The 15,798-nt window shown below is 53.0% G+C and overlaps 6 protein-coding genes across 6 annotated transcripts; 2 read left to right on the top strand and 4 right to left on the bottom strand.

Moving 5' to 3' along the window:
• Window positions 1-339: 339 nt before the first annotated feature.
• Window positions 340-2,736, top strand: LTS14_004939 (uncharacterized protein; the record flags this gene model as incomplete). The annotated part of the gene is made up of 1 exon (XM_064837639.1): window positions 340-2,736. One exon carries the CDS (start codon window positions 340-342, stop codon window positions 2,734-2,736), a length of 2,397 nt encoding a protein of 798 aa, XP_064694962.1.
• Window positions 2,737-2,872: 136 nt separating this feature from the next.
• LTS14_004938 (uncharacterized protein) lies at window positions 2,873-3,181 on the bottom strand (the record flags this gene model as incomplete). The annotated part of the gene is made up of 1 exon (XM_064837638.1): window positions 2,873-3,181. One exon carries the CDS (start codon window positions 3,179-3,181, stop codon window positions 2,873-2,875), a length of 309 nt encoding a protein of 102 aa, XP_064694961.1.
• A 6-nt stretch (window positions 3,182-3,187) lies between these two features.
• On the bottom strand, window positions 3,188-4,313 carry LTS14_004937 (uncharacterized protein; the record flags this gene model as incomplete). Its single annotated transcript, XM_064837637.1, is given in 2 exon segments — window positions 3,188-3,390; window positions 3,410-4,313. The coding sequence occupies 2 exon segments, from the start codon at window positions 4,311-4,313 to the stop codon at window positions 3,188-3,190; spliced, it is 1,107 nt and encodes a 368-aa protein (XP_064694960.1).
• Window positions 4,314-5,163: 850 nt separating this feature from the next.
• KAR2 (ATPase with role in protein import into the ER) lies at window positions 5,164-7,398 on the bottom strand (the record flags this gene model as incomplete). The annotated part of the gene is made up of 4 exons (XM_064837636.1): window positions 5,164-5,916; window positions 5,973-6,795; window positions 6,851-7,160; window positions 7,221-7,398. 4 exons carry the CDS (start codon window positions 7,396-7,398, stop codon window positions 5,164-5,166), a joined length of 2,064 nt encoding a protein of 687 aa, XP_064694959.1.
• A 1,685-nt stretch (window positions 7,399-9,083) lies between these two features.
• Window positions 9,084-11,570, top strand: LTS14_004935 (uncharacterized protein; the record flags this gene model as incomplete). The annotated part of the gene is made up of 1 exon (XM_064837635.1): window positions 9,084-11,570. The coding sequence occupies one exon, from the start codon at window positions 9,084-9,086 to the stop codon at window positions 11,568-11,570; it is 2,487 nt and encodes an 828-aa protein (XP_064694958.1).
• A 1,675-nt stretch (window positions 11,571-13,245) lies between these two features.
• On the bottom strand, window positions 13,246-14,822 carry LTS14_004934 (uncharacterized protein; the record flags this gene model as incomplete). Its single annotated transcript, XM_064837634.1, has 3 exons — window positions 13,246-13,788; window positions 13,868-14,203; window positions 14,367-14,822. The coding sequence occupies 3 exons, from the start codon at window positions 14,820-14,822 to the stop codon at window positions 13,246-13,248; spliced, it is 1,335 nt and encodes a 444-aa protein (XP_064694957.1).
• Between the last annotated feature and the right edge of the window lie 976 nt (window positions 14,823-15,798).

The raw sequence follows: 15,798 nt of genomic DNA, 5'->3' as shown, positions 1-15,798 counted from the left end.
TACGCGTTGAGATCTTGGGTATATAGATTGACGCTATATAGCCTAAATGACTAAACACACTGATTGTACTTTTCGTGATGAGCTAAGCACGGCTCCATGTTGTTGCCGATATTGGCCGTCTTCAGCCTTACATTCATACCGTGTTGAGTCACTGTTTCATGATCTGTAGGAATCTGCAGGCGTGCGGAGATACCCCCATGCATGGAGGATACATGTTGTAAGCTGGCAATGTGCCGTTGTGACATTTGGGTGCTACTGCTGTCCTGTGCTAATCGGATCGAGACCGCGGACCAATCTTACCAAGTCCATCTCGTGGCTGTTTGTCAGTAACAGAACAATATGCCTAGCCCGGAGACGATTGATCCTCAAGCACACAAAGCTTGTGCCCATTGTCGCTCCCAGAAAGTACGATGCATACCAGACGAGGCGAATCCTGATGCCTGTTCGAGATGTACGAAGGTTGGACGGCCATGTATCTTCACACCCTTGCAGAAGCGCAAGCAGCGTAAGCGCACAGATACACGGGTGGCAGAGCTCGAAAGAGAAATGCGTACGATGAGGTCTATGCTGAAGGAGAAAGAGAACGGTGCCAAGACCAGCCCAGCAGGATCAGGACAAGAAGGCACGCCTGGACTGTGGTTCACGCAGAATATAGCCTCTGCTCGGCCTTTGCAACAGTCGGTATTTGCAGAGCACCAGCCCTGCGAGCAGATCAGGCACCCTGCCGCCTCCAAATTGTGGCCGGATCGTCTTGCAGATTATCCAGAATTGAGCAAGCGCGATGTCATAGACCGAGGGCTTCTGTCTATGGCGACAGCGAGACAACTCTACGAAACGTACGAGACCGACCTGTTTCCGCACTGGCCTCCTGTACCCGTACCTGCAAACATGTCCGCGGACGATATGCGTGTAGCTCGTCCTGCGCTGTTTCTGGCTACCCTCGCCGCGGCGGCTGGGAAGGAGAACAGTGAGCTTGCGGCCACGCTTGACAAAGAGGTGCTGGATATGTATGCTACCCGCAGTCTAATGCGGTCGGAGAAGAGCCTCGACCTGATTCAGGCTCTTTTGCTCTCGGCTGTCTGGTATCATCCGCCTTCAAAGTTTGGACAACTAAAATACTACGAGTACATCCACATGGCGGCGACAATGGCTATGGATATTGGCATCGGTACAAGGCCTACTGTGACTCGAAGTCGCTTTGGGAATGCTGATCGAGGGCGTGAGCCAGCCAAGCAGGCAATGGTCCACGCCGTGCACCCTGCCGAGGACACCTCGAATCCAGATCTGAGTATGACACCACGATCACGGAACCAAAGCCCTCACACTGGAAGCTTAGAGAGCAGACGAACATTCGTGGCCACGTACATGATCTGTGCCGGCGTATCGTTATCGCTCCGCAGACCGAACATGCTCCGCATAAGCAGCTATGTTCGAGAATGCATCACCTTCTTGGCACGCAGTCCGGATGCGTTACCCACCGATCGGCTACTGGTTCACTGGGCCAGATTAGTCGTTATAGCAGAAGAGATATCTGTAGCCTTCAGTTATGACGACCTAGGCGGTGTAGCTTCTATCACCGAGCTTCGCGTACAGCTGATGTTGAAAGACTTTGGGCACAAGCTGAACGTGTGGGCGGCAAGCGTGCCTGTAGATGAAAGCAACGGGGACATGATGATCATGTACTGGTTTGTCCGGCTGTGCCTGCACGAAGTTGCACTGCATGTTGACCACTCTCCGGAGGACTTCATTGCACCATATCAGATGGGGCCCATCCAGGAATGGGAAGGTGTCGGAGAAATACCGACGCAGATCCTGGCTGAATGTATCTCGGGGTGCATATCCAGTTCACATGCTTTGCTGGAATGCTTCTTCACTATGCCGCCAGAGTCTCTTCGCGCGATGCCGGTCTTCAGCTATGTCCGCGTGTCCTTTGCGGCATTTGTCCTGGCTAAGCTATGTCTTTCAGCGTCGCATCCAAGGAGTCGCATCGGTCGAGTGCTTGACAAGTCTGCGCTGAAGGCAGATAGCTACATGGATCGTGCGGTACTGCACGTACGGAATATCGTTGGTACGAAGAGATCTCGAGTTCCGGCCATCTTTCTTGCGTTGCTGTTCAAGCTAAGACAATGGTGTCTGAATCCTGAAATGCTCGAGCAAACAGAAGGGTCTGGTCCCGATGCCATGGAGCCGTACAACAATCTTCGCAATGGCGGCGCACTGCCCGAACCTACCACTGACGCGTTGGAGCAAGATGGCCACAAACAAATAACAGAGCTGTATGGAGGCAGCGTCAGTGGAAGTGTTAGTAGCGAGGCCAGCCCAGGCTCAGGAGACCTTCCCTCGCCTCAGCAAGCATTAGGCGGGCCCGGTAGAATGGCTGTCTCGGAACAGCAGCCTACTCCCATGTCTCAATCGCATGGAGGTTTATACCAACCAGGCACATATGACACACAGCATAGCCAAGCAGGCATACCTAGCAATGGTTCTGAACAAGAGCCCAACGAGATCGACCTTATGCAGCTCGATCTTGACTTTGCAAACTACATCGATGAGCTCAATGGCAGCATTGGAGACGGCGATCTGGCAGGTCTCGACGCCTGGATGCCTACTAATATTGCTGGAATAACCATCCCTGAAGACCATGAGGCGATGCACACGAACACTTCCGGCCAGTCACATACTGATACCCTGGGCTATGGCTGGACATGGGATGATACAAGTGCAGGTGCTGGCTGAGGGGTACGGTACTATAGGAGCGACTTCATCATACGATGAACGGATTTCGGCCTCATGCAGTGCTGTAAGAAAGCTATTTTGCTACAATCGTTTACAGAAATATCTACTCTCTGTCACCAGGAAGAATCATCTGGTCTCACAAATGTCCACCATGCAAGCAAAAATGCAAGTCCATCAAGACACACCACGCTTTCTCTGTCTCGGGGGCCTTACCAAGCCGCATGTCGTTGTTGAAATAGCTGTGCAACAACTTGGCAGTCATCCGATTGTCGTCTGGTCTTGCGTACGCCTCGTCTATCTTCAAGCCGGCATCGTCGAGTGCCTGGTCTGTCAACGAGCAGATATCTTTGCCGGCGTCATCTTTGGTGAACAGATGGTCAACGATCTCGCGCAGGAATTCAGCGAGCTCGCTGCAGAAGAGACGAAACTGCTCGTTCTTCTCCATGGCTTCTCATGTGTCCTCCGAGTCGTCTTCATAGTCCGGCATCATCTTAAAGTCGGCCATCATGGGATCGTACCAGGCCTGTAGCTGCTTCATCTTGTCTGCGATCGATCGATCGATATCTACGTCCGTCTGGACGGCCGGGAAAGCGCTTTCTGAAGCCGTAGCAGAAGCTGTATCTTCTTCAAGACAAAGAGCGGCTTGCGTTTGAGCTGTGGGAACCAGACTGACGCCATATCAGGCTGAGAAAGCCGTTCATGTGAGCTTGATAAATATTGGGCAACTTCGACCAGTCAGGAGTACCAGGAGTCCCATCAACCGAAGATAAGACGGCGATCTGTTGTAAAGTCATCGCCGCAGATCTCGCCCAGTCCATAACCTCGTCCCGACCGAAGATGGCTGCGATAACAGCCTCAAAGCTCTCACCAGTAGTCTCCAGACGGCGTGCGTAGGCCAGAATCATGTCCAGACGAGCATATACGAGCACCAAAGCATTGTAGGCCGTCTCAAGCGGATTGACGGGATGATCAGGAGCAGTAGAAAATTTCTCTGGCTGAGCTTGTGTGTCAATCGCTGTCGTGTCGGCCTCTGATATGGTTTCAGCAACCACAGCAGTAAGGATAGCCTGATCGGATGGCAAAACAGCTCTGCGAAGTCGAAACTTGCTTACGCTCGTCTTGCTGCAAGCCAGAAGAAGACGACGACCCTCCTCGTCGAATTTAAGTTTCCGCTGTGTTTCCTCAGCCCTGATCTGTCGTCTCAGCCCAAGCCAGCGCTGGTATCGACTCTCACTCATCTGATCCCGATCCTCCTGCTCCGCAATGTCATCCTGATCAGCCACTTCTCCGGGATTCTTATCAACAGCAACGAATCTACCATCACCAAGCGCTTCCTCGCCGCCGCCTCTTCCACCACCGAACACCCCAGCCAGACGACCCAAAAGCAGTCCAGGAATACCAGTAACCGAGACAATCAACCCAGTCAAAACAATCCCACTGAAGAACCACCCCAGGAACGAACGCTCATTCCTCCAGTCCAAAGCCAGACTGATCCACCACGCGATCCAAGACCAGACTGGCGCCTGCCGGTGTAAGATCCCCGATTGCGAGATGTGTGACATCTTAGTGGCGGCCATTACGATACCGGCACGAGACCAGCTCGTTTGCTGAGATATCGTAGTGATGAACGGTAGGATCTCTGCTGTATGTGATATGATAGCGGTACTGATGGCGAGTATGCTAACTTGGGAATGCTGTCGTTGCTTCGAGATCCTTCTGTGCTGATGATTGTAACTGTACGAGAAAAAAAGATATTCGCGAAAGAGAAGGAGAAAAGTATTTGTCCAGATATAGGGACAGACGATGAGAAACGAGTGACAATAAGAAGAAGTATGTGTTATACAGCAGCCTACCCACTTCTCAATGAGATGGATAGGACAGTATCATTGTTCCATTATATACAAGATAAAGTGAAGCGAAGTGAATGCTCTCCACATCATATATGTAGCTCCGCCAAGCCTCGCCAGCCCAAGCCAAGCCAAGCCAGGGCAGGAGTGAAGTGAATGTGAGAGGACGACCCGCACGGCAAAATGTCTCACGCAACGCACATCAAAGAAAGGTCCGTGTATGCATGATCTACCTCCCCAACTTCATCATGATGGCCAGAGTCATGCAGAACGTGATGCACTGCAGCGCAAGAGACTCGCAGGCATGCACGCAGGCAGCGGGAGACCCAATAGAACACAGAATGGGACCGGACAGAGGTTAAAGAAGTAGAACAAAGACGAGCAAGTAGCAGGATATATCTAAACCTCCCCACTAGCAGCACGCAGGCAGAGACCAAATTCGACCCAGTCTAGCAAGCAAGCAAGCAAGCAAGCTAAGCAAGTATACATCTCGAAAACATACACTGCACACCTACCAACCACCTCCCTCGCATCTCCACAGCACACACCCTCCTCACAACCTCTGCCTCCCTCCTCAGACCTAGAGCTCATCATGCCCACTCGGCTCATCATCCCCATAATCGGGCATCCCCCCGGCGCCCCCAGGACCGCCCTCATAAAGCTTACTCGTAATGGGATAAGCGACATCACTCAGCTTCTGCTTCTGCTCCTCAAACTCCTCCGCCTCGGCCGTCTGCGCGAACTCCTCCAACCAATCCTGCGCCTCCTTCACCGCCTCCATAAGCGTCTCCTTATCGTCCTCGTCGATTTTCCCTCCAAGCCCCTCGTCATCATTGACCTGGTTTTTGAGGGAGAAAGCGTAGTTCTCTAGTCCATTGCGGGCTTCGATGCGCTCACGGGTGGCTTTGTCCTCGTCGGCGTATTTTTCGGCTTCGGCGACCATACGTTCGATTTCCTCCGCACTCAAGCGGCCCTTGTCGTTTGTGATGGTGATGGATTCACTCTTACCCGTGCCCTTGTCGCCGGCGCTAACACGCAAAATCCCGTTCGCGTCGAGCTCGAATGTGACTTCGATTTGAGGCTGGCCGCGTGGGGCGGCGGGGATACCGTTAAGTTCGAATTTACCGAGAAGATTGTTGTCCTTCGTCATCGAGCGCTCGCCTTCGAAGACCTGGATCAAGACTGTCGGCTGGTTGTCGGCGGCTGTGCTGAAGATTTGGGATTTCTTGGTTGGGATCGTGGTGCCGCGCTTGATGAGGTGGGTCATGACGCCGCCGGTAGTCTCGATGCCGAGGGTGAGGGGGTTGACGTCCATAAGGACGACGTCTTTGGCCTGAGAAAAATGAAAGTCAGTACAAGATCATGCATGCAGGGACGAATTTGTCTCACCTCCTCCTCGCCAGAGAGCACACCACCCTGAACAGCCGCACCATACGCGACAGCCTCATCAGGGTTGATACCCTTGCTAGCCTTCTTGCCGAAATACTCCTCAAGCATGGCCTGCACCTTGGGAATACGAGTAGAGCCACCGACAAGTACAATATCATCGATATCGCTCTTCTTGAGCTTGGCGTCCTTCAACACCTGCTCAACGGGCTTAAGAGTCTTCTTGAACAGGTCATTGTTCAGCTCCTCGAACTTGGCGCGGGTCAGGGTCTCGGAGAAGTCCTCGCCCTCGTGGAAAGCCTCGATTTCAATCTTGGTGCTCATCTGGCTGGAAAGCGTACGCTTGGCCTTCTCGACCTCACGCTTGAGCTTACCCATCGTCTTGGCGTTCTTGGCAATGTCGGTGTCGTGCTTCTTGTTGTAGGACTTGACGAAGAAATCCATGACGCGCTGGTCAAAGTCCTCACCTCCCAAGTGGGTGTCACCGGCGGTAGCCTGGACCTCGAAGACACCTTGGTCGACAGTTAGGATGGAGACATCAAAGGTACCTCCACCAAGATCGTAGACGATGATTTGGCGTTCCTGGTCGGTCTTGTCGAGGCCGTAGGCGAGGGCGGCGGCAGTGGGCTCGTTGACCACACGGAGGACGTTGAGACCGGCGATGGTACCGGCATCCTTGGTAGCGGCACGTTGAGCGTCGTTGAAGTAGGCGGGGACAGTGACGACCGCGTTAACGACCTTCTCGCCTAAGTAAGACTCGGCGACCTCCTTCATCTTGCCGAGGATCATGGAGGAGACCTCTTCGGGGGTGAATGTCTTCTGCTCGCTGTGGTGGTGTCAGTAGGTAGCCTTGCAATCCCCAAATCATGCTCCGAACTCACCCCTTGACCTCAACCTGAACACGTGGCTGACCATTCTTGTCCACGACCTTGAAGGGAAAGTGCTTGATGTCCTTCTGCGTGTCCCGATCCGAAGTCTTGCGCCCAATCAATCGCTTGATGTCGAAGACGGTTCGGTGCGGGTTCGAGGCAAACTGATTCTTGGCGGCGTCACCGACTAATCGCTCGTCGTCATTCCAGGCGACCCAGGATGGTGTGATACGGTTACCCTGGTCGTTGACCAAGATTTCGACCTTGCCGCCTCTCATGATACCAACACAGGAGTATGTCGTTCCGAGATCGATGCCGATGACTGGGGAGAAATCACATGTTAGCCTGTGGTTGGGCTTAGGGGTTCATAGGAGATACTGACCAGGTCCAGAAACAGCATTGCTGTCCTTGAGAGGCTGCTCAGTGTCCTGGGCATGTGCGGAAGGAATCATGCCCATGAAGAGCATGGGAGCGAGGAGGATGGCGCCGATGTAGAAGAGGGTCATCCATGGGGAGACGCTGGGTGGGGATGCCCGCTTATTCCGTGAGAACCTCGCCATCGTGACGGTGTCTCTGGTGTGTGTGTGTGTGTTAGTATGTGAGAAGCTCAATCAAGTCAGTCGATGGACTCGGTAGTGGAGCTGGTCCAACTGTGGTGGTAAAAGGAAGCTCAGTCAATGAGCTTTGGAAGGGAAGAGGAGGGATTAGGTGGTTGGGTGGGTTGTGTGGAGGTATGATTGAGTCTCGCTCAATTGCACCCTCGGAAATGTTTATAAAGAAGCGTTGCTCGAGGCTAAATGTGGCCTCTTGTAGCAAACTCCAGCTGGCACTTTTTTGCCCGCTGAATGGACAACTTTCACATTTGTCGCCGAACCTCATGCGGTAATCTGCTTTCTTGGCAGGGTCCCTTTCACAAGCCGAGCACTGTCACGTGCCACTCTATCTGATGCATCCTCGTGACGTCGCCTCAACTTCGACTACAGCTGTGGTGTGGTGAACGTATACTGTATCTGCACTTCCTAGCACCACGTTCATGATGGCCGCTGCTATCACTGCCAGGCTTTTAGACTGACTGGATCGTGATGTCACGTGGTGTCCGATATGCCGCCATCATCCACCTCATGGAACTGGGACTCCACGCCAGTTCACTGAAGCCACTGTGAACGCTTCGCGAGCCACCACGAGCAGCAGGAAGATGAGCAGCACTTCCCATCTGCTGTTCCGAGGCTCCTGCCTAGGATAGTCGTCGCGAATGTCTCATTTGACATGCTGGAGCACATGGGAGCGGATGGCCAAGGCACTCGTGAGATGTCAGAGAGGCAGCTCATGCAGCTTGTGAAGGCGATCCCTTCGAGTCTGGAGGGCTGGTCCGTTGGGCTGCATCATGTGCTGCTTTTGATGGTGCAGCAGAGATCATGCCGCAAGCTCCATGTAACCGGTAGGGTGGGTAAAACAAGGTCATGTATCAGAATTCCATACTGTCCGAAGTGATGGCATTCAGCTATCGATTGACCATCCATCTACTCCGTACGATCTTTCCCCTACACCCGAGACGTGAAGAATGAGTGTAATGTGCACATGCTTCAAGACAGCTTCCAATATGCGGCTCGAGACTTGCAAGCATGTATATCCATCGACCGGCGCTCACGACATGCTCATATCCCGCCCCTTTCAACCGCAGACTCCTCCTATTAGGTCACCCTTCAAACTCTACTGAACGGTGGGACATATCAGTATCACCAATCCGGCCCTCTCCTGGATCTCTCCCAGTGTGAATGGATCCCACCCACCAAGACGCAGCCCACCCCGTGACCGTCTCAACGTCACCTCACGAAACCACGCTAGCCACTCCTCGGCCCGCAGCGCTGCAACAATAGCAGCCGCAACAACAATAATTCATAGCTATTGATCGATCATCATACAAGAACCTCGAAACTCTCAAGCATCTTTTCCACAAACTTACACACTTGCACACACAAACAGCGACCACATCGCTACGCCACCACACAAACAAACAGCAAGCATACTCGCCGCCAGCACCATCACACCACACATCACCGCCAGGGAACGGCACAGCGCAGGGTGTACTACAGCTAGTATCCCACCGGCATCATACCAGAAAGTAGAAGGTACCTTCACCGCCATCTATACCACACCACAACCAGCTAATAGAGATAATAGCCCCTCGAGCTCAGCTATCCCAGCGGCAGGGACCATACCAAGAGCTAGTATGGCGGTCGCCACCATGACGACCACCGACTCCTTCTGCGAGAAGCACTTCCTCGGCATCGTCATCTTCATCACTTCTTTCTCTCTCTTCTTCTTCTCCTCCATCGCCGACGACAGGAATATCCTCGTTCGTCAAATCGCTCCGGTCGTCTCGCTTGTGGACCTCTACTTGATCTTCTTCAGCAGGCAGGCAGTGACGAAAGTCACCAGCACCGTCACCTCCCCGTCTCCGCCTCCGCCTCCACCGAAGCAAGATGATCCCGCTCCGTTCTGGCAGCTCTCACCATTGACGAAGACTGTGCTTTCAAAACCCTCTGGTGAGTTCCAAAAGAACAGGAAGAAGGTCGAGGCTAGTCAGCGGCAGCGTCTGGTCGAGGAAGGAGAAGGCGTCCCAGCTAAGCAGACGACTTTCCGCACGCCACCGAATCTTCGTCGGGCTGCTGTGCTGAGAGCAACGTATGCAGAAGCAGGATGGCATAAGTCTACTGCTCCCATTCAGGCAACTCCTCCACCAGTGCAGACGACTTCCACGGCTACAGCAGCAACCACACCCGCTCCAGCTCCAACCACTTTCCCAGCGGTAACGACCCCCGTTGTACCACCAAAGGCCGCTCACATCAGTTTTGAGAGCAATAAGGCGCCTGAGAAGATCACCAGTGGAGTGTTCGGCAAAACCAAGGCTTTCCCATATGGCACGAGACTTTATGCCGTTCACACGAATATGCATGAGCAGATGGACGCCCAGTATCCTCGCTACCTCGAGACGGCGGAGTCGTTCAGCGGTTTTGGCGACTCTTTGCCTGGCAAATGCAACTATTGCGACTACGAGATCCCTCTCCAGACCGAACGCAAGTACATCTCCAATATCATGGCTCGCATCCACTTCTGGAAAGATACCACCACAGCAGAGCTCCAGGCAGGAAAGATCAAGGCCACCAGTCTCCAGATCGGCCAAGACTTGGCTACCTATCAGCCACTCAATTGTATGGCAGAGGAGATCACCGCCTTTTGCTTCTTCATTGTCCTCTGGTGCACCAAAGTCGACCCTACAAACACCCCAAAGCGCATCCCAGATCTTCTGAAGCTGCAGATCCGCGATCTGGAAGCTTTTGGCCTAGACGGCCCTAAGCTGACTGCTCTCACACACCTGTTCTTCCAGATCTGCCAGGACTATACCAATTATGCTGTCAAGGAGTACACGGACGCTTTGCAGACTTTACAGAAGACGAAGGCTTTCTTTGGCGGTTGGCCCGATACTGCACGACGTTCTGTCTCCGGCATGAAGCCTGTAATTGCCTCTCTTCTAGTGCAGAGTGAATTCTGCCAGATCCAGAATTTTGGCGATGTCCGTACGACCGTGCTGCTGGCTGCTGCCGCTGCTGTTGAGAGCGGTATGGGCAAGGATTATGGAACTTCACAGCAGAACGGGGTCGCGCATCCAGTATTGCCTGTTCCAGGCAGTGCCTATGCATGCGACATTTCGTCTTCGAGCTCGCACGTCTGGCCACGGACTCAGTATGACGCTGCATCAGCCACGCCTGCACCGGGCCGCACTTTGAAGAGCAGTATTCAATCTTCGAAGCCTTACGCCGCGTCACAAGCTGAGTATGCCGCTACACCAGCCGTGCCTGCATCGAGCGTCACTTTGAGAGATAATGGTCCGTCCTCGAACCGATTCGCCTTACCATTGACTCACCACGATGCTGCACCAGCTGTGCCTACACAGGGCAGCGTCTTGACGAGCACCAACTATGGTCAAGCCTCGATAGCGTCCGACACTTCCGTCGCTACCAACCAGTATCAGGAAAATGGTCGGAGCAAGAAGAGTAGAACTGGAGACCCCGCAGCTAGCACTGGTACTAGTAACTCGGGCAACACTTTGCCAAGTCAGCACTTTCGTACCCAGTCGAGCGCTGGTCCGCTGGCTGCTGCTGTGCCATCGCGTACTCCTCAGCCAGCCACAACGCCCGCAAACACGGCCAAAACAGCCAGTGGTTCTAGTCTGCCTGGCAATAGTGAAGGCTTGACGAGCGGCTACAGTCAGGGTCGTCTAAACATCCTGGCACCACCATCTGGGACCAGATCTCCGCAGCAACCGAATACGATCGAATACTCTGAAAAGAAGCTCAACGACTGTGATGGCCTGGGCCAGACTTACGACGAACTGCGGTATATACTCAAGACCAACATCAACGACCTGGGTAAGAAGAGATTCTCGGGCGTCAATCTCCAGGATGACGCTGAGCTGAAGAGATTGATCGTTAGCTTCCGGAATTGGTGGGCCGTGTTCGCGAAGTGGTTGAACTATGATCACCCTGATGCGCCGAGTAGCATGGCGCGGCTACCCAAGGACATTCATTCTCGCGGTCTGGTCTTTCCCGATGAATTGCGGAGCAATTACGACGATGTATGGCAGAAAGTGAACGCTGCTGCGCCCTACAATGAGAGGTGTAAACAGTTGCTGCTGGCTTGGGCTCCTATCCATCAGTTATGGAATTCCTAGATATGGCTGCGAAGCAAGGAAAGGAGTCGGGCGAGTGATAAGATTTTACCATGCTATGATGGTCTACGATACCTCGAGTCCAGGCATTACGTGAGAAAGCAAGCTTGAGTGGCGTCGAACACTCTTGGTGGCCTCCGCCTCCATGAGCATCCCAACCAGTAAGCACCGGCTGGATTCAGCACATCAAAGAACGCACTTTCCAGACGATAGAGGCTGGAGCCTTCAAGACTGCTTGAAAAGAGAGTCACAGAGACTACGGCGCTACCAAGAAGGAAGGAACTAGGAAGGGAAGCGAGGAGATGGTGTCGACTTCACAGCAGATGGAGACTGAGCCCCACAAGACTGCTTGAACAGAGCTTTCCAGGGGTTGCAGCACTACCAAGGCAGCAAAGATGGAGGGGTGTGGAGACCCAGTGAACTGAGCGTGTGCATAAGGAAGGTAACACACGGCGCATGCATCCAGGACAGCTACGATACGGCTGTTGTCTGCGCAGACTGCTCGTGCTGAAGATATAAGGGGTAATGTGGTGACCTGCTCGGGCAAGACACGATACGGAGCATGCATTCAGGACAGCTAGAATACAGCTGTTTTCTGCGCAGAGTGCTCGTACGGGAGGACCCTGAGGGAAATTGGCCAGACACTGGAGTTGACGTGGTGAGATGGAGCGAAGAGCAGGCTGGAGATTGAATATGAATGTGTGGATCGCGGCTGGTGTAGGGTGAGATAAGGTTAAGGCATGGTGCTCTGCTTATGGGTTGGCATTCATCGTGACTGTTTTAGTCTCGCACTACTTTTCTGTTTCGAGGGCCTCCCCGTCCATTCGCTGGGCTGAGATTGGCAGCATTGGTTTGAAGCTGTGTATGTCTCTCATGGTCGTATCGTATGCAGCTTTCGGTGGACAGATAATGAGATGAAGGGATCCTCGCGCTCCGTATTGGTACCCACCAACTTCAGGAACTAGATCATGATATTTCATTCCCACTCTGTACAATGAGCTGACGATGTATGAGCATCTCAATTGCGCTACTCGTTCATCTACGAGACTGCTCCAACCGCGCTCATCAGTAGCATAAGTATACCATACATTGCAGTGATTGCACAGCTTTACCTCGCAAGTGCGCACCCAAAATTGCACCATATTCCCGTCCACGTCGCCGTCCTCACAGCAGCATGGCTCTCAGATTAAGGCGATGTTCTTGTCTGGTGTCATCCAGATCAGACCACGATACACCCACCTACAGCTGCAACCATGACGGCTAGATACATCGCTATAGTGCGATCACTACAAGCCTCACCCGTGACACGATTTTCGATGGGCCCTCCCAGCATCAGACCACGGGTAGTGTATGCGAAAGCCGGCTCCAACGGTAGCGTGATTGTGCTCACGGGCCTTGCTATAGTGATATGCTCGCTCTTTGTGACGGCAACTCCGGGTGGCAGTTGACAGCCACTGATAATCGGGGTGCCATCTGGTCGCACAAAGACTACTGGCTTGCCTAGGACAGTCAGAAATGTCATGATCTCAGTGCTGCTTTACTTACATGTAATTCCTGCCGGATGTATGTTACGGCGTGGCGCGAGTGGCTCGTAAGAGAAGGTGGTAGGTGTGTAAGGAAGCAGCGGTTCGTATTGGAAGAATGTCGGAGTGAAGTCGGGCGTAGTTGACTCTGTCACCTAGACAGTTGACATCTCGACCACGACCTCCTCAACCTGTCGCGGCACTATATTGCCAATTTGGATTGGCAAGCTAGTTTCCACTGGCGTTGACTCGTCAAGAGCACGAAAACAAGCTGATCCGGCCACACCACAGAAGTTGATGCCGCCTCCTGTCATCGGCTGAGAGGTTTTGGCGCGTTGCAGCGGAAGGGAGCCCACGACGGTAACGGTCTGATATACCACAACAACCGCCGTCGTAGCAGGTATTGAAGCGCCACTCGCTTTCGAGACACTCGATGTTGATGGCCAAGATAGCGTACCACCAACGAGTGAAGCTGTGACAGTTGAAGGTGTACCGCTTGGAGTAGTCGACCGGCCCTGTGCTGCGCTCAGAGCGGTACTGACGGAGCTTGTCCTTATAGCAGGCGTGACAGAGCTGACACTGCTCATCGTTGAAGATCCAGCAGCCATCTGATAAACGTTGAGGTAGTTGACCTGCCAGTAGGCCTCGGTGAAGGCTTGAGGGTTGCCAGCCACATAGTCGTTACATGATTGCCAGCCCTGGCATGCGAATCAGCAAAAGTACATACGGCGATCGTTCCAACACGTAAAAAGATAAGGTGATGCTCGAGACACTTACATTGGCAGGATCCAGTGCAGGACAAGATTGCTCTTGCCATGTACCACCAGCATACGACCCGCAGAAATCAATGTCGAAAACAAGCTTGTGGTTCATAAAGTGCGCATCAATATCACAGCTTCCCTGGAAGTTCGCCATTGGTACGCCGAATGTAGTTGGATCGGGAGTGCCGGCGGCGATACCAGCTGGAACGGCGTTCCGAGGAAAGAACCAGATCTTGATGGCTGCGGAGGTCCATTCCATAGCATAAACACCGCCACGATTGGCTGAGAACTCGTAGCCGATATTGTTGGGCTTGGTCGCAGAGACACCGCATCCTGTAAACCCGTTTGCAGCCTATAGATTGGATCAGCGATGAGTAAATTCAGCATGTAGAGTCGTACGCACGCTGCAGTCGTCTGTAAGTAGTGTCCCGGTCTGATCAGAGCCAGCTATTGTACAGTTTGGCGTATTGCCGGTGTGCAAAGCCATAAGATTATTCTGCAGGACGTTGCTGTACTCGATGATGTCGATCTCGCCTTGGATGGGTCAGCTTAGCTAAGCCGGGATGGAAGGTGGACTTGCCGCCATATGGCCATGTGCCACTGCCGAGAGACCAGAATGCAGGCCATGTTCCGCACTGATTGGCAGGCATGTGCTCCAGATCAAGGATGAACAGACCATGAGTCCAGCTTTGTCGGCTCGTAAGTCTAATGCTGAGTCGTCCCAGATTGGCGTACGGGTCGAGAACTTGAGTAGTATCCACGCCCCAGCGGGTAGAATTAGCAGTAATATCGATCATACCATGTTGTTGAGCTGTAGCTTGGTCGACGTAGTGGACGTAGCCGATGGTTGGGTCTGCAGAAGTCCAAAAGTCGAAGCCATCAAAGAAGTTTGAGCCTGGAAAGGACGTTTGGAGGTTGTATGGCTGGGACAAGCAAAGAGGAATGAGAAGGAGAGCGAATAGCAGAGACATGTTCGCGAACTGCTGGTGGGCAAAACGAGAGGACAGGGTGGGTGGCGGCGAGTGTTGTAGCTTTCAGGAAAAGCGTGAAAGAACTTTCCTGGTCCGAAAAGCGAATATGATGCTATCCTGCTCGGAGGCAGGCACGTCGCGTGGCCTCGGAAGAGGCATAGTAAGTCCAGGAAAGAGCTCCCGGGCCAGTTGTACCTGTCATCGTGGCAGCTCGAAGATCTCAACACTACCCGTAAGGCCGAGTGGTCGACGGTCACAATCGATCGTAGACCCGTACAACGCGTATGCCTGTGTAGCAATCTCTCACATCGCATACAAACACGAACACAGGAAAGGGCTCACCCTGTCACATCCGCGGTCGTGGCAGGCACGGCAATTGGAACATGTCGGCACCAATATGACGAAAGCTGACGATGTGTATATCGGCATCCTGGCACTGATACGTGATAATGTACGCGGTGGAGACGACAAGAGAAGAAAGGGCGGGTATGATGCGGAGGCGAAGTAGGCGTGATGATCTGCGTGGGTGTGTCAATTTGCAAGGGCAGGACCGATGCTAGCCTTCGATTGTCCAGGACAAACATCCTCTCATTTCATAACCATAGTTTCTAATCATTGCTGGTCTGCAGTATAGCTGTGTATACAGTATAGACTTTTCTTGCACCATGCCAACACGTTAGGCTCGGGTGCAGGCAACCACTCCATCAACTCTCCATCCAGAAACTCCTTGAACTCAAATCGCGTGAGCTTGATCAAAAGTCTCCGGCAGCCACAATCTTATACGTACATAAAGCCACAGACATCTATCGAACCAGCAGATACTATCCTGTTCCTCTCGAGCTATTGATACAAACCTGAACAAGGACAACACAGTCCATCGCAGCGCTACTCAACAGGACTTGTCTCAACATACAATCCAAATCACGATGTCCCCGAGAGAATACCAAGGAAATTGCCACTGCGGCCTGATCAAATA

Source organism: Recurvomyces mirabilis (assembly GCF_035927965.1).
Source record: "Recurvomyces mirabilis strain CCFEE 5264 chromosome Unknown scaffold_11, whole genome shotgun sequence".
NCBI lineage: Eukaryota > Fungi > Ascomycota > Dothideomycetes > Mycosphaerellales > Teratosphaeriaceae > Recurvomyces > Recurvomyces mirabilis.
This window is presented reverse-complemented; position numbering and strand designations above follow the sequence as displayed.